Below are 22,744 nucleotides of genomic sequence, written 5' to 3'. Positions count from 1 at the left end.
CAGTGGCGCGATCTAGGCTCACCACAACTTCCGCCTCTCGGGTTCAAGCGATTCTCTTGCCTCAACTTCCCTAGTAGCTGGGACTACAGGTGCATGCCACCACACCGAGCTAATTTTTTTTTTTTTTTTTTTTTTTTTGAGACAGAGTCTCGCTCTTCTTGCCCAGGCTGGAGTGCAGTGGTGCGATCTCGGCTCACTGCAACCTCTGCATTCCTGGGTTCAAGTGATTCTCCTGCCTTGGCCTCCGAAAATGCTGGGATTACAGGTGTGAGCCACTGTGCCTGGCCTAATTTTTGTATTTGTAATAGAGATGGGGTTTCACCATGTTCGCCAGGATGGTCTCAGTCTCTCGACCTCGTGATCTGCCCGCCTCGGCCTCCCAAAGTGCTGGGATTACAGGTGTGAGCCACCGTGCCTGGCCATTATCTGCTTTTTTTTTTTTTTTTTTTTGAGATGGAGTTTTGCTCTTGTTGCCCAGGCTGGAGTGCAGTAGCGCTCTCTCGGCTCACTGCAACCTCTGCCTCCTGGGTTCAAGCGATTCTCCTGCCTCAGCCTCCCGAGTAGCTGGGATTAGACACGTGCCACCACGCCCAGCTAGTTTTATATTTTTAGTGGAGACGGGGTTTCTCCATGTTGGTGAGGCTGGTCTCGAACTCCTGACCTCAGGTGATCTGTCTGTCTTGGCCTCCTGAAGTGCTGGGATTATAGGCGTGAGCCACCATGCCCGGCCCCCCGTTTGCTTTTAATTCCAGATTTCTGAATAAAATGCTCATATTACTTTTTTTTTAGTTAGTTTTAGACATATAGTGCATTCTTGTTATGTTAGATAAGAATTATCGCTTTTATTTTTTATTTATTTTTATTTTTAGTATTTTTTTCAAGACAGACTCGCTTGTCACCAGGTTAGAGTGCAGTGGCTCGGTTAGTAGCAGGGACTATAGGCCTGTCCCACCATACTAAGCTAATTAAAAAACAATTTTTTTTTCCCTGTAGAGACAAGGCCTCACTTTCTTCCCCAGGCTGGTCTTGCCCTCCTGGCATCAAGTAAACCTCCTGCCTCAGCCTCCCAGAGTGTTTGGATTACAGGTGTAAGCCACTGAGCCTGGCCAGAATGACCACTTTTATAACCTAGCTTCTTTCCTTTTTAATAATTCCACATACCTTAGTTAAAGCAATAGTCAGTGCTTATAATGACTCTGCAAATGCTGTGTAATGCAGATCAGGGAGAGATCCTTTTTATATGGCTTTCTTCATTTTTGTGTAGTTAAAAATTGCCTCTCTTTTTCATTTACTTATGTATCCATTGCTTCATTTTCTCTCTATTCTCTGTGTTCTGTGATAAGAGATAATTTGCCAGCTCCCCCTTTGTTTCTGGAGGTCTTGTTTTTAAGAGCTCCATTCTTGCACTTCAGCCTGAACTAGTTATCCGCTGAGCCATCTGCACAGTGTTTATTTTAATACATTCTCATCTGCTCTTTTATGCTGGGTCCTCCGATCTCACATTGTCTTACTTTGTTTACTACTCCTTAATTTACTTGAGCACGCCCTCAAATAACTTCCTGTGACAGCATGCATATGTGGTAATTTTTTAAAAATTTTTGCTTGTCTGAATATGCCTTCCTGCATACTTGATTGATAGTTTGGCAGATTATAAAATTGTAGGTTAAAAATTATTTTCATTCGCAATTTTGAAGGCATTGCTGTATTGCTTTTTAGCATCTGTGTACTGTTATTGTTGAAGAGTTCATTTCCATAGTTACCTGATCTTTTATGTGATCTGTTTATTTTTTACTCTCCTCTAGAGGGTTTTAGGATCTTTTATTTATCCCAGTGTACTGAAATTTCATAATTGTGTGTGTAGTGTCTGTGTGAGGAGGGGACCATGGTGGTGGATTCCATTCTTTGTACTCATCCCTTATGAAATCTTTCATTTGGGAGACTGATCTTTTTTGGGAAAATTTATCGTATTATTTATTTGATATTTTTCTTCCCTATAAAATTCTGAATTCCCCGCCCCCCCCCCCCCGAGATTTCAGTTAATTTGATATAGGATCTCCTGAATAGATCCTTTTAGGTCACCTTATTTTGCTGTTTTCTACTTTTTTTGCCTTTTGTTCAGCTTTTTGGGAGATTATCTCACCTTTATATTGTAACGTTTTAATTAAGTTTTTCAGTTTTGCTATTGTATTTTTAATTTTCCATATCTCCTTTCTAAATTTAATTCAGTTTAAGCGTTTTAGGGAAGTACAGCCAGCTTGTTTTTAGATACATCCTTTGCCTTACCTGGGGTGCCTGAGTCTTGAAGCCTATTTAGTTTCTTCAAAAATGGAAGTTCAGTGTTTTCCTTAAGGGATGAGAGTGAAATAATCTCAACTATTTGGTGTGGGTGGAGTGGGAAGTTTGACTTTTCTTTTTATAAACTTTTAATCAATTTTCCTTAAGATAGCTGTATGTGTATATATACATATGTGCAAACACATATGCATACATGTATATATACATATATGTGTATATACATGTATTCATACACATGTATATATGATAGTCTTGGGATCCTTTTATAGATTTTGACTCTTTAAACATTAATGACTTCATAATTTTTCATTGTATGAGTATACCCAACTTTAATCAATTCTCCATAATTAAAATTTAAGTTATTACAGATGTGATGGCTCACATCTGTAATTCCAGCACTTTGGGAGGCGGAGGTGGACAGAGTTCGAGACCAGTCAGGGCAACACGGTGAAACCCCGTCTCTACAAAAAATATAAAAAACTAGCCTGGCATGGTGGCGTGTGCCTGTGGTTCCAGCTACTTAGGAAACTGAGGTGGGAGGATCACTTGAGTTGGGCAAGTCAAGACTGCACTGAGCCATGTTCGTGCCACTGTACTGCAGCCTGGGCGACAGAGTGAGACCCTGTCTCAAAAAAAAAAAAAATTTTATTTTAAAGTTATTTACAGTTACTATTGTAAATAATGGGGGATGAGGACCCTTGTATAGCTAGCTATACAGTTGGCCCTCTTCATCCATGGATTCTGCATCTGTGTATTCAACCAACCATCCATCAAAAGTATTTGGAAAAAAGCAGTGAAAAATAACAGTACAACAATAAAAATGATATAAAGTAAACAATACAGTCTAACAACTATTTACGTAGTATTTACATTATATTAGGTATTATAAGTAATCTAGAGATGATTTAAAGTATGGGAGAATGTGCATAGGTTATATATGCAAATACTACGTAATTTTATATAAGCGACTTGAGCATCCACAAATTTTGGTACATGGATTTAGGTATTTATGGGAGTGTCCTGGAACTAATCCCGCATGGATGATGGACAACTGTATTTGTGCAGGTTTGCCTCCTTTTTATTAAATTCTAGCAGTGGAATTATGGAATCAAAGGATTGATCTGTTTTAAAGTTTGTTCTACATATTGTTAAATTGTCCTCCATAAGACTGTCTTTTCTTAAACTCATTGTGTAGAAGTGCCTATTCACTTTACCTTTGCCAGCATTCGTTATTCTTATTTTTTTTTAAATAGTCAATTTGATAGGTGAAAAATGGTTTCCTACTGTTCTAATTTGTATCTCTTTGAATACTGGTAAGGTTGAGCTTTTTTCCATTTTTTTTTTTTAACATTAACATTCTTTGAAACTTGCTGTTTTATGTCCTTTGTTCCTTTTTTTATTTTGCTATTTTTAAAATTTAATTTTTTAAGTTTTTTTGGTATTGTAAGAGCTTTTTTTTTTTTTTAACAAAGCTCTGCAGATGGTGAAGATGTGGAGAAAGGGAACCCTTGTACATTATTAGCAGGAATGTAAATTAGTACAGCTTCTATGGAAAACAATATAGTGATTCCTCAGAAAAGTAAAAATAGAACTACCGTGTGATCCAGCAGTCCTACTGCTGAGTATATACCCAAAAGAAAGGAAATTACTATGCTCCCATGTTCATTACAGCATTATTCACAATAGCCAAGATACGGAGTCAAGCTAAGTTTCCATCAAGAGATATATGGATAAAGAAAATGTTGATATATATACACTGTGGATATATTATTCAGCCTTAAGAAAGAAGGAAATCCACCAAGCAGGAACCCACATCCAAGAACAGAGCACTTTGCTTCTCCCTCGGAATGAATGGAGACCAAAAATCAGATGTTTATGCCCAAGAAAAGCAGGAATTCATTCAGCATTTCTCCTGGATTGTCAGGGTGCTGACTGAGAATGAGATGGGGTACCCAGAGACAGGAGTGCTATTGCCCGACTCGAGAAGATCCTGGAGTACAATGCCATTGGAGGCAAGTATCACCAGGGTTTAATGGTGCTGGTATCATTCCAGGAGCTGGTGGAGCCAGGGAAACAGGATGCTGATAGTCTTGAGTGGGCCCTGACTGTGAGCTGGTGTGTGGAACTACTGCAAACTTTCTTCCTGGTGTCAGATGACAGCATGGATTCATCCTCATTCACCTGCCAGGGGCAGATCGGCTGGTATCAGAAGCCAGACGTAGATTTGGATGCCATCAATGATGTTGTGCTTCTGTAAGCATGTATCTACCGCTTGCTGTATCTACCACCATTTCAGTTAGGAGAAATAAGTTCAATAGAGATACATGCTCTGTTGCCTGGAGCAGCCCTATTACCTGAACCTGATCAAGCTCTTCCTGCAGAGTTTCTGTCAGACTGAGATTGGGCAGACTCTGGACCTCATCACAGCCCTCCCAGGGCAGGGTGGATCTTGGCAGATTCACTGAAAAGAGGTACAAATCTATTGTCAACTACAATCGATTCCTGTAGCTGCAGCCATGTATATGGTAGGCATTGCCGGGAAGAAGGAACACACCAATGCCAGGAAGACCGGCTGGAGATGGGAGAATTCTTTCAGATTCGAGATGATTACTTTGACCTCTTTGGGGACCCCAGTGTGACTGGCAAAGTTGGCACTGACATCCAGGACAACAAATGCAGCTGGCTGGTGGTTCAGTGTCTGCAACAGGCCACTCCAGAACAATTATCAGATCCTGCAGGAGAATTACGGGAGAAGGAGGCCAAGAAGGTGGACCCGCTGAAGGCACTGTATGAGGAGCTGGATCTACCAGCTGTGTTCTTGCAGTCTGAGGAAGACAGAGCCACTTTATGGGTCTCATGTGGCAGTATGTGGTGCCCCTGCCCCCAGCTATCTTCCAGGGGCTAGCACACAAAATCTATGAGCGGAAGAAGTGGCCTGTAGACTGCAAGGGCAGGGAGAGGAGGCTCTCAATAAATTATTGTGTAACCTTAAAAACAAAAACAAAAGCAAAAAAAAAAAGAAAACAAAAGAAACCCTGTCATTTCGTTTGCAACAACATGGATGAATCTGGAAGATATTGTACTAAATGAAATAAGCCAGACACAGAAAGACAAATGCCTTATGATCTCATTTATATGTGAGGTATAAATAGTCAAACTCATAGAAAAAGTGTAAAATGGTGGTTACCAGATGCTGGGGGATTGGGGAGATGTTCAAAGGATACACAATTTCAGTTAGGAGAAATAAGTTCAAGAGATCTATTGTATATCATGGTGACTACAGTTAATACGTTGTAGATGTGAAAATTGCTAAGTAGATTTTAAGTGTTCTCACCACATACAAAAAGATAAGTATGTGAAGTAATGCATATATTTGTTAAATAGCTTGATTTAACCATTTTACAACGTATTCATCAAAACATCATGTACACCATAAATATATACAATTTGTAAGTTTAAAAAAAAAGAGCTCTACTTAAGAAGGAAATTAGCCCATTATCTTTCGGGGAAAATTGTTTGTCCTATACTTACACCTAGAAAAATTGTGGATCCTTAATGTTAGGGAGGAGTAGTTTCATTCAGTCATAGAACTTACTGTAAAAAATGAATAGGCCAGTTAGATAAGGGGGCTAAATTTGAGAACTATTCCTGGAAGACTTAAGGACTAAGAATTTCCTTCTCTGGTGTAGCATGGCAAAGGAAACGAAGGAAGGATTAACAAAGATGAACCAAGAGCACCTTATGCAAGAGAAAGTCATTGATTTACTGTAGAAAATAACGCAGTAATTTCTCACTTTATCACAGAACCTGTTTCATACATAAAACAAGCATTTATTGAAAGAAAGCCTTCTCTACTCATGGAGTTTATGTGGGTGGGGAGGAGGATGGTAAGACAGATATCTGTAACCTGAAGACAGTGTGAAATTTCCTGTAATACAGATAGATAACATGATTACTAAACAGTATAGTACTAATGGACCTTGTTTAGTTTCTTAGCACAGAAAAAATAAGAATGGTCCTTTAGGTGATTGCCAGAAGTTAGAGCTGTTACCTCTCTTTCCTGTAGTGATAAATGACATCTGAGAATTAAAAGACAGAATAAAATGAAATGAGACTCAACAACAAATTTTTAGTTTTGAATAATTTTTAAAAATTTTTTCTATTTTTGAGGTAATTAATATGAGAATGATGAGAGTTAAAATTTTTGTCATAATGAAGATATATTTTAGGAAGCAAGGAAGTATATAGTACATTTTAAAAAGTCAGGAGAATAGTTAAAAAATGGCAGTATTCTGTTATCTGGCAGATAATTCTGAAGATTCCAGATAAATGGATTGTTGACATATTTATTCTAATTTTTCTTTTAGAGATAGGGTTTTGCTCTGTCACCCAGGCAGAAGTGCCATGACACTAGCATAGCTCACTGCAGCCCACTGAGTAGCTAGAACTCCAGGTGTGTACCACCATGCCTGGGTAATTTTTTTTTTTAAAGGTTTTTGTAGAGACAGGATCTTGCTATGTTTCTCAGGCTTATTTTTTGATATTTATTTTAGAGACAGGGTCTTACTCTGTCACCCAGTCTGGAATGTAATGGCATGGCCATAGCTCACTGCAGCCTTGAATTCCTGGGGTCAGGTGATCCTCCCATTGGGTTTATTTTTATCTTTTTAGAGATGGGGTCTTACTCTGTCGGCCAAGCTAGAATTGCAGTGCAGGGTTCATAGCTTGCTTCATCCTTGAACTCGTGGACTCAAGGGATCCACCTGGGTAGTTTGGACTGTAGGCATGTGCCATCATGCCCAACTAATTAAAAAACAAACAAAAACTTTTTTTTTTTTTTTTAGAGATGCGGATGTCATTATGTTGCCCAGGCTGTTCTCAAACTCCTGGCCTCAAGTGATTCTCATACATCAGCCTCCTTAGTAGCTGGGATTACATGTATGTGAGCCTGGCTCTTGTAACTGTATTTTGTACCTATTAATCAACTGTCTTCATCCTTCCCTTCTTCCTGCCCTTCCTAGCCTCTGGTAACCGCTAATCAACTCTTTACCTTCATTAGATACACTTTTTAAGTTCTTTTTTTTTTTTTTTGAGACGGAGTCTCACTCTGTCACCCAGGCTGGAGTGCAGTGGCGCGATCTCGGCTCACTGCAAGCTCCACCTCCCGGGTTCACGCCATTCTCCTGCCTCAGCCTCTCCGAGTAGCTGGGACTACAGGCACCCGCCACCACGCCCGGCTAATTTTTTGTATTTTTAGTAGAGACGGGGTTTCACCGTAGTCTCGATCTCCTGACCTCGTGATCCGCTCACCTCGGCCTCCCAAAGTGCTGGGATTACAAGCGTGAGCCACCGCGCCCGGCCATTTAAGTTCTTACATATGAGCGAGAACATGCAGAATTTCTGTACCTGCTTTATTTCATTTAACATAGTGACCTCCAGTTCCATCCACATTGCTGCAAATGATGAGATTTCCTTCCCTTTTTAGGCTGAATAATATTCCATTGTGTATATGTACCACATTTTTTTATCCATTCATTCGTTGATGAAACCTTAGGTTGATTCTCTATCTTGGTTATTGTAAATAGTACAGTAAACATGGAAGTGCAGATATCTCTTTGATATACTGATTTCCTTTATTTTGGGTATGTTCTCAGCAGTAGGATTGCTGGATCATATGGTAGTTCTATTTTTAATTTTTCGAGGAACCTTCATACTGTTTTCCATATTGGTTGTACTAGTTCGCATTTCCACCAACAGTGTACAAGTGTTCTCCTTTTTCTGCATCCTTGCCAGCATCTGTTTTTTTTTTTTTTGTCTTTTTGATAAAAGCCATTCTAACTTGGGTCAGACGCTATCTCATGGTTTTAATTCGCGTTTTCCTGATAATTAGTGATGTTGATTCTTTTTTCATGTACCTGTTGGCCATTTGTATGTTTTTTGAAAAATATCTTATTTAGATCATTTGCTGCCTCCCCACCCCCCTGCCCCCTTTTTTTTGAGATAGGGTCTCTCTCTGTCACCCAGGCTGGAGTGCAGTGATGTGATCATGGCTCACTGCAGCTCCGACTTCCCAGGCTCAAGTGATCCCCCTGCCTCAGCCTCTCAGGTAACTGGGACTACAGGTGCATGCCACCATGCCTGGCTAATTTTTTCTTTTCTTTTTTTTTTTTTTTTTGTTTTGAGATGGGGTTTCACCATGTCACTCAGGCTGAAGTGCAGTGGTGCCATCTCGGCTCACTGTAACCTATGCCTCTGGGGCTTGGGTGGTCCTCCCACCTCAGCCTACTGAGTGGCTGGGACTACAGGCATGTACCACCTGGCCTGGCTAATTTTTGTATTTTTTGTAGAGATTGGAGTCTCGCTATGTTGCTGGGCTGGTCTTGAACTCCTGGGCTCAAGCATTCCACTCGTCTTGGCCTCCCAACAATTTATGTCTTTTAATTGGATAGTTTAGTCTATTTTTATTCAAATAGATAAGGACTTGTTTTCTGGTTGTTTTCCTCTCTTCTTTCTTCCTGTTTTCCTTTTGTGTTTAAGTGATTTTTCTCTAGTAGTATGTTTTAATTCATTGCTTTTTTTTTAAGGATATCTATGATAGGTTTTTGCTTTGTGGTTACTGTGGGGCTTGCAAAAACGTCTTCTAGAAATAACAAGGCTTTTTTGTTTGTTTTTGTTTTTTTGAGATGGAGTTTCGCTCTTGTTGCCCAGACTGGAGTGCAATGGTGTGATCTCAGCTCACCGCAACCTCCGCCTCCTGAGTTGAAGTGATTCTCCTGCTTCAGCCTCCTGAGTAGCTGGGATTCCAGGCATGCGCCACCACGCCTGGCTAATTTTGTATTTTTAGTAGAGATGGGGTTTCTCCATGTTGGTTAGGCTGGTCTGGAGCTCCTGACCTCAGGTGATCCGCCCACCTAGGCCTCCCAAAGTGCTAGGATTACAGGCGTGAGCCACCATGCCCCACCACAAGTTATTTTAAACAGATGTCAACAGATGTTTAGAAACATTTCTTTCTTTTGATCAGTAAGAAACCAAGGAAAAACTTAAACTAACAAAAAAACCTCTTTACATCAGTTTCCATCACATTTTGACTTTTTCTTCTCTTAATGTCGATCTTTTCATATTTCCCATCTCTTAACAAGTTGCCGTGCCGTGGTTATTTCTGATAGATTTATCTTTTTTTTTTGTTTTGTTTTGTTTTGAACAAAACAAACCCACTCTGTTGCCTGGGCTGGAGTACAGTGTTACGCTCTCTGCTCACTGCAACCTCCGTCTCCTGGGTTCAAGCGATTCTGCTGCCTCAGCCTCCCAAGTAGCTGGGATTTACAGGCACGCGTCACCGTGCCCTGCTAGTTTTTGTATTTTTAGTAAAGATGGGGTTTCGCCATGTTGGCCAGGATGGTCTGGAACTCCTGACCTCAAGCAGTCCGCCCACTTTGACCTTCCCAAGTGCTGGGGTTACAGGCGTAAGCTACTGTGCCCAGCCAATTTACCTATTATACTTCATGCCAGAAATATGAGTGGATTATACACCACAGTTACAGTGTTAGAGTATTTTGAATTTATGTACTTTTACCCATGAGTTTTGTACCTTCAAATTTTTTTTGTAAGCACCCCTTTGTTTCAGATTGAAGAGCTTCTGAATATGTTGTCCTACTTCCTCCATGTATAGTTGCTGAGAAGTTTATTGTCAGGCTCATTGGAGCTCTTCATATGATATGTGCTTCTTTTCACTTACTGCTTTTTAAAATCCTATCTTTGTCCTTTTTCTCTGAGAATTTGATATGCCTTGGGGTAGTCTTATTTTGGTTGAATATGTTTGGTGATCTCTGACCTTCCTGTGTCTGGACACGTATCTTTCTCCGGGGTTGGAAGGTTTTGTGGGATTATGTTCTATTTTTTTTTTCTAGAAAAATTTAACAGATTTCTTTATAATTATTATAAAGTTGAACTGCTGAAACTTGTTCACTGAAACATTTTGACTTGCATTAATGCTTTACATCCCTGCATTTATATTAAAAATTCACACACAAATGAAAATGTAAAAACTGCCAATACCTGATTTCTGTCACCTGTTTTTCCATTCACAGTCATATACTTAGGCACCTTTTGACCCCATGGGGGAAAAAAATCTAACGTTCAGAACTACCAATAACAGGAAGAAGATAATTTTTTTTCTTTTTTTTGAAGAATGAAATGTTTCCCATCATACTGGATTCTCAAGCATATTCTCCACTAATATGGTTTGGCTCTGTGTCCCCACCCAAATCTCATCTTGAATTGTAATCCACACCTGTTGAGGGAGGGACCTGGTGGGAGGTGATTGGATCATGGGGGCAGTTTCCCCCCATGCTGTTCTTGTGATAGTGAGTGAGTTCTCATGAGATCTGATGGTTTAAAAGCGTCTGGCAGTTCCCCCCTCACTCTCTCTCTCCTACCACCTTGTGAAGAAAGTGCTTGCTTCTCCTCCTTCCCCCATGATGGGTTTCCTGAGGCCTTTCAAGCCATGCAGAACTGTGAGTCAATTAAGCCTTTTTTCTACCTCAGGTAGTTCTTTATAGCAGTGTGAAAAAGGATAATACATCCACGTATTAGCGGTGTGCTACCTGGATGTCTTTTGGCATAATTTTTTTTTTTTTTTTTTTTTTGAGATGGAGTTTTGCTCTTGTTGCCCAAGCTGGAGTGCAATGGTGTGATCACAGCTCAATGCAACCTCCGCCTCCCAGGTTCAAGCGATTCTCCTGCCTCAGCCTCCTGAGTAGCAGGGATTACAGGCACGTGCCACCATGCCTGGCTAATTTTTTGTATTTTTAGTAGAAATGGGGTTTCACCATGTTTGCCAGTCTGGGCTCGAACTCCTGACCTCAGATGATCTGCCTGCCTTGGCCTCCCAAAGTGCTGGGATTACAGGCGTGAGCCACCACGCCCAGCCCTTTTGGCATAATTGTTACACGTTTTGCATGGATAGCACACAGGTTGGTGTCTTCAAAAATGGCCAGCCAGTTAAGCCTCACTTGCCTCCTGCAAAGCACCAATAACTGTGCTCTAGAAGCATAGATGTGTTTTAAATCCCTGAGCAATTTGTTGCACCAGATGCTGGAAGGGAAGTTTGCCAGTCAGTGATTTAGTGGACTTCTGATAACGTGTAATTTCATGGAATACCAGGCCTGTGATGATGTCTTCACCCTTCCAATAGAGGGCACACTCTTGTGAGCGGCCTCCTGGCTGCTTTACCACACCGGTGGATTGCAGGCAGTCAGTTTTGTAGGAACTATGGTATAGAGACCTCCTTACTTACCCACCTTCTTGTTAGGCTGGAGCTCAGTGAGCTAGAGGTGGTGCTGACCTTAGACAGTGACAGTGGTATGGCGGTGGCTCCAAACACAATTGAAAAGGATTATTTTTAAAAACAAGCTTACTTCCCCTTCTTTCTCCACTTCTGGAAACTACTCTTAACGTTTGTTTTGAGGTTATTCACTGTATCTTATAGTCATGCTTTGCTCCTTTTCATTCTTTTTTCTTTTTTCTCTTTTGTGTATTTTCAAATAATTCGTCTTTGAGTTCACTGATTCTTTCTTCTGCTTTATCCTTTCTACTGTTGAGAGCCTGTAAGTGCATTTTTCATTGCAGCAAATGTATTTCTCAGTTCCAGGATTTCTTTTTGATTTTTTTCATTATTTCAATGTCTTTGTGAAATTTCTCTGATAAATTCCTAAATTGCTTTCCTGTGTTATCTTGGAGTTGTCTGAGTTTCCTTAAAACTGCTATTTTGAAGTTTTGATTTGAGAGCTCACATGTCGCTGTTTTGTTAGGGTTGGTCACTGGCTCCTTGCTTTGTCTGGGGAGGTGATGGCTGCCTGTTTGCTGTTGTGTCTTGTGGTCTTATGTCTGTGGCTTTGCATTGAAGGATTAGTTATGTATTCTGGTCTTCAATGTCTGGCGTCTGGCTGGTTTTGGTCCTTACAGAGTATATTTGCTTAGTGGTTTTGTGCGGTTGCCTGTCGAATCCCCTTAATTCCATATTGCTGCCCCCTTTTGAGCACTAGATGGTGCAGTAAGCCCAGGTTTGCCTCATTTGGGGCAAACATTTAGAGGACTGCCTATCCCCAATGGCGGGGTGGGGGCGCCGCAGGCGGTGGGGTGGGATGGCGGGGGTTGGTCCTAAAGAGGATATTCTGGCTATGTGCGAGGGCTGGCTACAGGTTCATGCCCAGAAGACCCGTGGAGCTTGCCTCCTATGGTGTGGTGCTGCTCAACAGCCACCCTGATTTGGCATCATTTTTGGCTGAGATAAACAGCAGTTTCCTGGGCTGTCTCTAGCTGCCTCCAGGGCTTTTTCTCCCTACAGGCACTTGCAGTGCTTCTTGTGGATTAAGGCAGGAATGGTTTTCCTGCAGGAGAACCCAAGATGGTGAAGAAGCTGGCTGTCTGCCTCATTCTTTCTTTTTCTAATGTAAAACTTTTAGCCTTGGGGGATTTTTCCATGAGGTGCCTCGCAGATTTGGGGAGGGGAATCACAGAAGTCGGTTTCTCTTACCATCATCTCTTTGGATTTCCCTGTGACCCTGGAGATCATCTGTACCTCAGGTTTGAGTTCTGGGATATTGCTAACGATAGTCTTGATCCTGGATATTTGTTTTTGGTTTTCTGTGGGGAAGAGTGAAGCCAGATGGCTTCTGCTCTGCCGTTTGATGATGCCACTGTCCTTATTTATTTATTTTTTAACTTACTGAAAATATTCTGCTGGCTTATGGTTGATGAGAAGTCAGTAGACTCTTGCTGTAGTCTGTTTTTTCCTTACGCTTCTTTTATAGTCTTCTCTTTGTCTTTAGCTGTTTTGCAGCTTCCATTGTGGTGTTTTTATGTGTGGAATTCTTTTTATTTATTCCATGTAAGAGTTATTAGCTTTCTTGAATCTTACTTTCTGCCCTAATTTTGAGGTCTGTGTGGCTGCAGTTGGAAGGAGGTGGTGAACAAGAATTTCTCCAAGGTTTCTGGGGGCCCCATAGCTGCAAGGTCAGAACAGAGGTGAAGCCAGTGTCCACTACTGACTCACCTTGGGAGCCCTCATGACTTTAATAATAGTGGAGACTAGTGAATTTTATTGAAACCAGATGAGATTATTTTGTTACTAAGAACCGGTGTTCCAAAGTGGTAGTTAGAATAAGAATCAACTGGCATTTATTGACTGTAAGATTCTTAATGCAGTATTATTATTCATCTTTATTTCCTAAATCCATACATGCTTAATAGAAGTATATTGGGTGAATGAGATACATATTACACTGAAGCATATGTGGCTTATACTACTAAATCATAAGTTCACCATATTTCTGAAGATCCCATTTGTATTTTGTTTAAAATTATTTTAGGCTGGGCGCAATGGCTCACCACTGTAATCCCAGCACTTTGGGAGGCTGAGGGTAGGTGGAGTGCTTGAGCACAGGAGTTTGAGACTAGCCTGGGCAACACAGTGAGACCATGTCTCTACAGAAAATTAAAAAATTAGCTGGGTGTGATGGTGTACACCTGTGGTCCCAGCTACTTGAGGGGCTTAGGTAGGAGGATCGCTTGAGCCTGGGAAGTCAAGGCTGCAGTGAGCTGTGGTCATGCCACTGCACTCCAGCCCATGTGACAGAGCAAAACCCTGTCTCAAAAAAACAATTATTTTAATGAGTTTCTTTTTATATCTTAACCTTTATGTGTGGGCTAAACACATACTTTATATGTGTTTGAAAAGTATGTGTTTAGCCCGTGTTCATTTTCCCACATATATGATTTCTTTTTTGTTCTGGGTTGATAGTAACTTAGTCATATATTCCTTCTTCTTTCTTCCATTCTTAGATTCCTTTGGCTGTTTGGGTTTAAACTATATCATAGGTCTATTTGCATCTGTTTCTCCCACTCCCCTTTGTATTTACTTATTTATGCCTTAAAAGTTGACCTCATGTTTTAGAGCAGCTTTAGGTTCATAGCAAAATTGAGCAGAAGCTACAGACTTCTCATATACCCTCTCCCCCGACACATGGATAGCCTTCCCCATTATTAACATCCCCTATCAGAGTGGTACATTTGTTCCAACTGATGAACCTACATTAACACATCGTTACCACCCAAAGTCTATCGTTTACATTAGGAGTCACTCTTGGTGTTATAAATTTTCATGGGTTTGGACAAACGTATAATGACATGTATCCACCATACACCATGGAGTATTTTAATTGTCCTAAAAATCCTTTGTGCTCTGCCTGTTCATCCCTCCTCCCCACTATACCCTGGCAACCACTGATCTTTTTATTTAAAGTCTCTGTAGTTTTGCCTTTTCCACAGTGTCATATGGTTAGAAGCATACATTATGTAGCCTTTTCACACTGCTTCATTTACTTAGTATGCATTTATATTTCCTCCATGTCTTTGCATGGCTTGATAGCTCACTTCTTTTTAGTGCTGAAGAATATTCCGTTGTCTGAATGTGCTACCTAAAGGACATCATGGTTGTTCCCAAGTTTTGGCAGTTATGAGTAAACCTGCTGTAAATGTTGTGGTACAGATTTTTGTGTAGACATAAGTTTTCAGCTCCTTTAGATAAATACTATAGACTGTGATTGCTGGAACATATGATAAAAGTATATTTAGTTTTGTAATAAACTGCTAAACAGCCTTCCAGAGTGGCTGTACCATTTTACATTCCCACCAGCAGCAGATGAGTGTTCCTGTTGCTCTGTATTTTTGTCAGCATTTGGTGTTGTCAGTGTTCTGGATTTTGGTCATTCTAATAGATGTGTAGTGGTACCTCATTTTTGTTTTTATTTGTGTTTCCTTGATGACATCAGGTGTGGAGCATCTTGTCATATGCTTATTTGCTATCTGTATATCTTCTTTGGTGAGTTGTCTCTTAAGGTCTTTGGTTTTTTTGTTGTTGTTGTTGTTTGTTTGTTTTGAGACAAGTTCTTACTCGTTCATCCAGGCTTGAGTGCAGTGGCACGATCTCTGCTCCCTGCAACCTCTGTCTCCCGGACTCAAGTGATCCACCTCAACCTCTCACCTAAAACACCCACCTCAACCTCCCGAGTAGCTGGGACTACAGGCATGCACCACCATGCCCAGCTAATTTTTGTACTTTTACTAGAGACAGGGTTTCATCATGTTGCCCAGGCTGATCTTGAACTCCTGGGTTCTAGCAATCCGCCTGCCTCAGCCTTCCAAAGTGCTGGTATTACAGGCTTGAGCTACTGTGCCCAGCCTGGTCCATTTTTAATTGTTTGTTTTCTTATTATTGAGTTTTAAGAGTTACTTTTTTTTGGATAATAACCCTTTATCGGATACATCTTTACCAAGTATTTTCTTATAGTCTGTGGCTTCTTTTTAGTCTCTTGACTGTGTCTTTTGCAGAACGGAAAATTTTACTTTTAATGAAATCCAGCTTTATCAGTTCTTTTTTTTTAATCTATTGTGCCTTTGGTGCTGAATCTAAAAAGTCATTGCCAAAATCCCTGGTCATCTAGATTTTCTTCTGTGTTATTTTCTAGCACGTACCACTTCTCCTAGTTTAGATTTTTTTTTTTTTTTTGGTATGTGGATATCCAGTTGTTCCAGTACCATTTGTTGAAAAGACTTTTATCTCCATCAAGATAAGTTGATTGTATTTAAGTGGATCTGTTTCTGGACTCCCTATTTTGTTCGATTGATCTATTTGTGTATTCTTTTGCCCATAACACATTGTCATGATTTCTCTTTTTATTTTTAAATAAAATGTTTAATCCTTATATTTAGTTTGACTTTTCAAACCGAGAGTTTCTTGCTTTTATGGTGTTAGAATTCTTACTTTTATTCTGAGAATTATGATGAGAAGGTCAGTTACGATTTTTTTCCAAGCTTGAGATTAGACCGTGAAGGATAAAACCATACGAATTCTTGGTCACAGAAAGAAATGAATAAAAACTGAATAAGAATTCTAGTCTTGTTAGGAGTAATGTATTATAGTAAACAGTGATGCCAGGGCACTGTTTTCCATCACTTCTGTATGTAAAGATCTAGAAGTGGCTTTTTCTTTTTCATTTTTTTTTTTTGAGACGGAGTCTCGCTCTGTTGCCCAGGCTGGAGTGCAGTAGCGCCATCTTGGCTCACTGCAACCTCTGCCTCCTGGGTTCCAGTGATTCCCCTGCCTCAGCCTCCTGAGTAGCGGGGATTAAAGGCACCCGCCACCATGCCCAGCTGATTTTTTATATTTTTAGTAGAGATGGGGTTTCACTATGTTGGCCAGGCTGGTCTCTAACTCCTGACCTCAGGCGATCCACCTGCCTTGACCTCCCAAAGTGCTGGGATTACAGGCATGAGCCACCACACCCAGCCTAGAAGTGGCTTTTTAAAAGGAACATACTACGATACATTAGTGGCAGATTTGATTTTATATACAGTGGTCTGAATTACGGCCAAAATTTCTTTCTTTGGGATTATGGATACCAATATTATAGGTAAATAGACATAGATATTATTCTACATTTGGAAGGCTTTTATCTTTACAAACTGCTTCGGTATGTATTTTCTATTTAATCTTTACACAGATGCCATCGTACAGCTGCAACTGGAGATCTGAAAGTTTGTCGGTTATCTAGGTTGTAGAGCATAATCTTGAACCTAGGTCTCCTGAGTTTGTAGGCATCCCTCTTTATCATAGCTCTGCCATGTAACATGACTACAGGAAGTTCAATGGAGGCATTTAAGGTTGGATTTTGGGCCGGGCATGGTGGCTTATGACTGCATGGTGGCCCAGCATTTTGAGAGGCTGAGGCAGGAGGATTGTTTGAGCCCAGGAGTTCGAGACCAACCTCAGCAACATAGCAAGACCCTGTCTCTATTAAAGAAAAAATAAAGAAAAAAATGATTGGATTTTGAAAAAGGATAGGCTCCACCAAAAAGTGGAAAAATTGTAAGAAGGGTGAAAGGTAGGTTGAAAGGCTGAGAGGTGAGAGTAAGACAGATGTGTGGGTTAAGGACAGAAGTGATGTCACAAAAAATGCCCTTTGTTTATGTATCGATAGGATTAGTTGTGTTTGCTGAGGATGTTTTGATATCAGGAGGGGTAACTGCAATTATGTTGTCTATAACTCTCCTGTCTTGGCTTTGCCATTGTTTTTGTTTATATAGATGTTTTTCACATGACTTCATACCTTCAACTGTACTTTAATTATTTGATATCATATCAGAGTGCATATTCTAAGATTCCTTTTCCTGTGTTATGAAATTAATGTGTGCCCATTGCAGAAACTTAGAAACTTTCCACCTTAAATAGTGGAATTTTAAATGTTAAATAAATTAAATATATTCAATATGTTAAATATTTAATTAAATAATTAAATAATTTTAAACAATGGCTTTTAATAATTTGGGTTATCTTTCAGTTTGTTTTTGGAATGTATATATATTTCTAAAGTTTAAGAATAGTTGAGTCATAGTGTATGATAGTTGTATTTCCCTAGAAGCTAGTTTAATTTTATTCTGAAAAATATTTATGTTTTATGATTGTGGTAGGCTTATATTGTGAATATATGCTACTAAAAGTTTATAGTTGTTGGCTGGGTGTGGTGGCTCACGCCTGTAATCCCAGCACTTTGGGATGCCAAGGCGTGCAGATCACTTGAGGTTAGGAGTTCAAGACCAGCCTGGCCAACATGGCGAAACCCCATCTCCACTAAAAATACAAAAATTAGCCAAGTGCTATGGTGTGTGCCTGTAATCTCATTTACTTGGTGGCTGAGGCAGGAGAATTGCTTGAACCTGGGAGGTGGAGGTTTGCAGTAAGCTGAGATCGTGCCACTGCACTCCAGCCTGGGCCACAGAGCAAGACATTGTCTCAAAAAAAGAAAAAAAAGTTTATAGTTATTTTAACGTGTATGATTACAAGTCAGGATCGTGAGTACCTTTAGGGGTGCTATGTAAAGACTGGAAGGGAACACAGAAGGATTCTGTGGTGCTGTTTCACAAGTATCTTCATTTTATTACATTAATATTATACTTTAATACAATTTAATCGTTATTAAAATAATACGTTTAAGTTGATAAGATTAAAATGAATTATTGGAAAAAGAAATGTGGAGACATTTTAGGTGACTTTTTTTCAGTTGTAATTTTAAGTGATATATAAATAGTTCATTTTGTTAAAAGTTTAGTTACTTAGGAAATATTATATAATGTGTCTAAGCTCCAGCTACTTGGAGTAACATTTTTTTTTTTTTCCAAGATGTAATCTCACTCTGCCACCCAGGCTGGAGTGCAGTGGCGCGATCTCAGCTCACTGCAACCTCCACCTCCCAGGTTCAAGCGATTCTCCTGCCTCAGGCTCCCAAGTAGCTGGGATTACAAGCATGCACCACCACATCCGGCTAATTTTTGTATTTTCAGTAGAGTTGGGGTTTTGCCATGTTGGCCAGGCTTGTCTTGAACTCCTGACCTCGGGTGATCCGCCCACTTCGGCTTCCCAAAGTGCTGGGATTATAGACGTGAGCCACCGCACCCGGCCTGGAGTAACACTTTATGGCTCGACAGCAGCCTATGACAGGATTTCAAGGACTTTAACATCAGAAAGTAAGAGTAGCAAACCAATCAGAAGTGTGGGAACACTGCAATCTAATTCAGAAGTTAAGTTATATGCGAACAGATAAGGAGTTTATCTCGTTTATTCACCCCTGTATCCCTAATCTTTTTCTTGTACTCAGACTACATATTTGTTGAGTCAATGAATTCCTGTTTGCTGTACTTTCATATGCTTGGAGTGTTATCACTTTTAAAAAAAAAAACAGAAACACCTTGTCAGTGTTATAGGTGAAAGTAATGTCTTTTAATTTGTATATTATTAATGAGTGAAGTTTAAAAATGTTTATTAATCACATGAATTTAATTTTTTGAAAATTTATTTAAGTAGTCTAGACCTGTGCTATTCAGTATGGTAGCCATTAGTTTTATGTGACTATTCAACACTTAAAGTGGAACTAGTTTCAAATTGAGATGTGTCATAAATGTAAAATATATGTTAGATTTTGAAATCTTATGAAAAAATATAAAATATCATTTAAAAATATCAGTTCCATGTTGAAATTATAATGTGTTGGACCCATTGGGTTAAGCAAAATATATCATTAAAATTAATAAAATTGTTTACCAATTCAGATTTAGATTACTGTCTAGTTCTGGACAGTGCTTATATAGACAGTAATCTAATCATTATATGATTAGGACCTGGGTTATGGTAGTATTTATAGAAAGGAAAGTAAGGAGTGATTTTTAAGAGATTATGCAGTATGCATATATACTATATAATCTCTACTATATTCCAGGATATTTCACAGTTCTTGTATACTTCCATCATGGTTTTGTAATCAGTCGTAAGCTTTTTGAGGGCAAAGGTTTATGTCACTATTTTTATATCCTACTCTATATTTTGTCTTTTGCTGGGTGCATAGGAAGTCATTTGAACAAAGAAGAATTTAATAGGATATGAGATATTTTGTTTGAAGTTTTAGAATGCAAATGAATGATCCCTAGAGTTATTATGCCCTTTATTTAAATATCACAGTATCACCAAGTAGTCAGATTGAGTCTTACTATTTTTAAAAGGAGCCAAGGGTAAGGGAACCAACATCTAGTCTATGTATGCCAGGCTCTACATAGTCATTTTATATATTTTTTCATTTAATCCTTACAGTAACCATATGAGGAAGGTATCAACTACCATTTTACAGATTAGGAAACTGAGATCAAGTAATTTTTCTGTTATGTTGCTAATCCATAGATGCTCAATTTCAACACTAGCACTTTTCCATTGTAGCTTTTGCTTCACCTAAAGTTAGTTATTTTAAGTGATTTGAAATAAATTTAATATTTTGGTTGACATGAAGTAAGTGAAGAATACTTAGAATAAAATGTATAATGATAAATTTTGACAATATGTATTTCATATTCAATAAAAAAGGAAATTTAGAAATATTCCCCAAAACCTGAGAGGAAAAAGAAAAGCCATATTTGTTCCTCATTCTGATTTTCTTTGTGTATTGTAATTCCAGAAATTTACTTATAGTTTGTGCAGATAAGTAAAATCGTAATTTTTTCATTTTAAATATTTCCTTTGTTTTGTCTTCCAGATAAAATCAAAGACAAAATTAAAGAGAGAGACAAAGAAAAAGAGAGAGAGAAAAAGAAACATAAAGTAATGAATGAGATCAAGAAAGAGAATGGAGAAGTAAAGATTTTGCTGAAAAGTAAGTTTTATTCAGTGGTTTTAGTTCTACTTTATTATACTGTTCAGCATCTGTATTGGCTAAGTGAATAAAATAAGAAATGTTATTTGGTGCTGAATTTTGCGGAGAATAAACAATGATGAGGAAATGAAAAGTAAATGTAACAGTGGAGAGTTCTAATCTGTATGGTAACATGTCTTATAGTGTATTTAGTGAGCCATTAAAAAGTTACAAAGGTTAAGCTTCATTAAACTTAATTTCTTAAATTATTTTAAAATAAGTTAATTCTATGTTTGCATTACTAGTCTTACTCATATTTAGATAATCTAAAAGGAAGAAATTAAGAAAAATTGCCGAAGCAAGTTTTAGTATGATAGGGATGGTGAAGTAAGTGATCTTCTTAAAATTATTGGACTGTAATCACCATACCATAGTCTAGGATTTAGAGGGAACATTTTGCTTTGAGCTAAATCAGAAGGGGTATGTTTCTTGTATGTTTAAGAATATCCTTGTTTTATTCTTTTTTTTTCTCTTGTTACAGTTGCATTCATTTGCTGTTTATATATGAGGGTGGGGTGGAGAGAAGAATTTGGGGGGTAGGTGGTTTGGTAATAAGTATACTACAAATCCTATCAATAAGTCTGAACTTGTAAAGAGAGAATTTATGGTAGAATAGACGTAAGGATAGTCTTAAATTCACTCAGATGTCAAGGTAAGAAGAATCCGTGGCATTCGGTTGCTAGACAACTAGCGAATTCACTAGCTAGCCAGTTCACTAGTGCTATCATGTTGATAGTTGATGATTAGAACATATTGACCTCGATTGACTTCATATTGAATTTAATTGTTGATAAGGCTTTATATTTGCTTGGGGGGAAAAGACCATAGCACTGCATATGTAGCAAAATAACTGGTAGTTTATATTATTTAAGATAAAGAGTATTAGATTCTGTATTTTCATTGCATTCTTTGTCATGTTTTCAGATATTCGTTTTCTATTATCTACGTGTCAGAACTGTATTTTCTACGATATTCTTTCAACCTTGAAGAAATATGTCAGAGCTTAAGTTGATGGCTACTTATTAGTTAATGCTCATGATCCTTTTGTTCTGTTTCTTTTGCCAGCGTATTCTATCTGTGTTGTCTAATTAGATTGTAAGCCTTTGAGGCAGGAATTGAATATAACCATGCTAGTTCTTTATAGCAGCTAGTGATGAATGCTTGAAAAGTCTACTTAAGGCTGGGTGCGATCGCTCATGCCTGCAATCCCAGCACTTTGGGAGGCCGAGGCGGGTGGATCACTTGAGGTCAGGAGTTTGAGACCAGCCTGGCCGACATGGTGAAACCTTATCTCTACTAAAAATGAAAAATTGGTGGCACATGATGGTGGACATCTGTAATCCCAGCTACTCGGGAGGCTGAGGCATGAGAATTGCCTGAACCCGGGAGACAGAGGTTGCAGTGAGCTGAGATCACCCCACTGTACTCCAGCCTGGGCAGTAGAGTGAGATTCAGTCTCAAAAAAAAAAAAAAGAAAAGAAAAAGTCAAGTCTACTTAACTTTACCCTTGGTTTAGCCCAATAGCCATTTTTTTCTGATTTAATCAAATAGTTGTTTTCTTGTTCATTTGAAAATATCATGCTGTAAATTCTGTTACTTGAGAAGGAATCTGTTTTAGAAACATTTTATGAAAGCCTCATATGTTCTTGATTGAATACTGGATTCCTAACATAATGTGAATTATGTGAATCCAGAGATTACACATGAAAATAACATTTAAAACAGCCTAAAAATTGAGATTTTTTAAAAAATGAAATATACTATATTAACTTTGAAGTAGACAAAAATTTAGGTGATATTTTGAACCGAATTAAACTGAAACTAGTGATGATTAAGGTAAAAGAATGAGATAGATGTGGAAATTAATTTGTGACTTCTGGGATGTCCATGGAAATTTTAGGGAAAATGTATTCACAGTGGAGGTAAGTAATAATTTAATTACTGCCTTACAGTGTTACCAAGATTAAATGAGGGAAAGTATGAGGAAAGTGCCAAGTATAGAATCTGGCTCACAGGTACTTACTACTGAGTAGTAAATAGTTATGGAATCTTTCTTGTAAGTATGTATGAGAGGTTAACTTTGTGATTAAAAAGCAACAAAACTGGCCGGGCACAGTGGCTGAATGTAATCCCAGCATTTTGGGAGGCCGAGGTGGGTG

The 22,744-nt window shown here is 38.9% G+C and overlaps 1 protein-coding gene and 1 pseudogene across 1 annotated transcript in view; both read left to right on the top strand.

The window, feature by feature from the left end:
- The window catches only part of RSBN1L (round spermatid basic protein 1 like), a 98,623-nt gene that overhangs the window by 30,261 nt on the left and 45,618 nt on the right, over positions 1–22,744 (top strand). Inside the window, exon 2 of the mRNA XM_003268192.4 lies at positions 20,430–20,546. Within this exon, the coding sequence (XP_003268240.1) occupies positions 20,430–20,546 (117 nt within the window). The remainder of the gene's footprint in view (positions 1–20,429; positions 20,547–22,744) is intronic.
- Positions 3,999–6,056, top strand: LOC105740721 (annotated as a pseudogene).

The sequence above is a fragment of the Nomascus leucogenys genome, chromosome 13 (genome assembly GCF_006542625.1).
Source record: "Nomascus leucogenys isolate Asia chromosome 13, Asia_NLE_v1, whole genome shotgun sequence".
NCBI classification, from domain to species: Eukaryota; Metazoa; Chordata; class Mammalia; order Primates; family Hylobatidae; genus Nomascus; species Nomascus leucogenys.
This window is presented reverse-complemented; position numbering and strand designations above follow the sequence as displayed.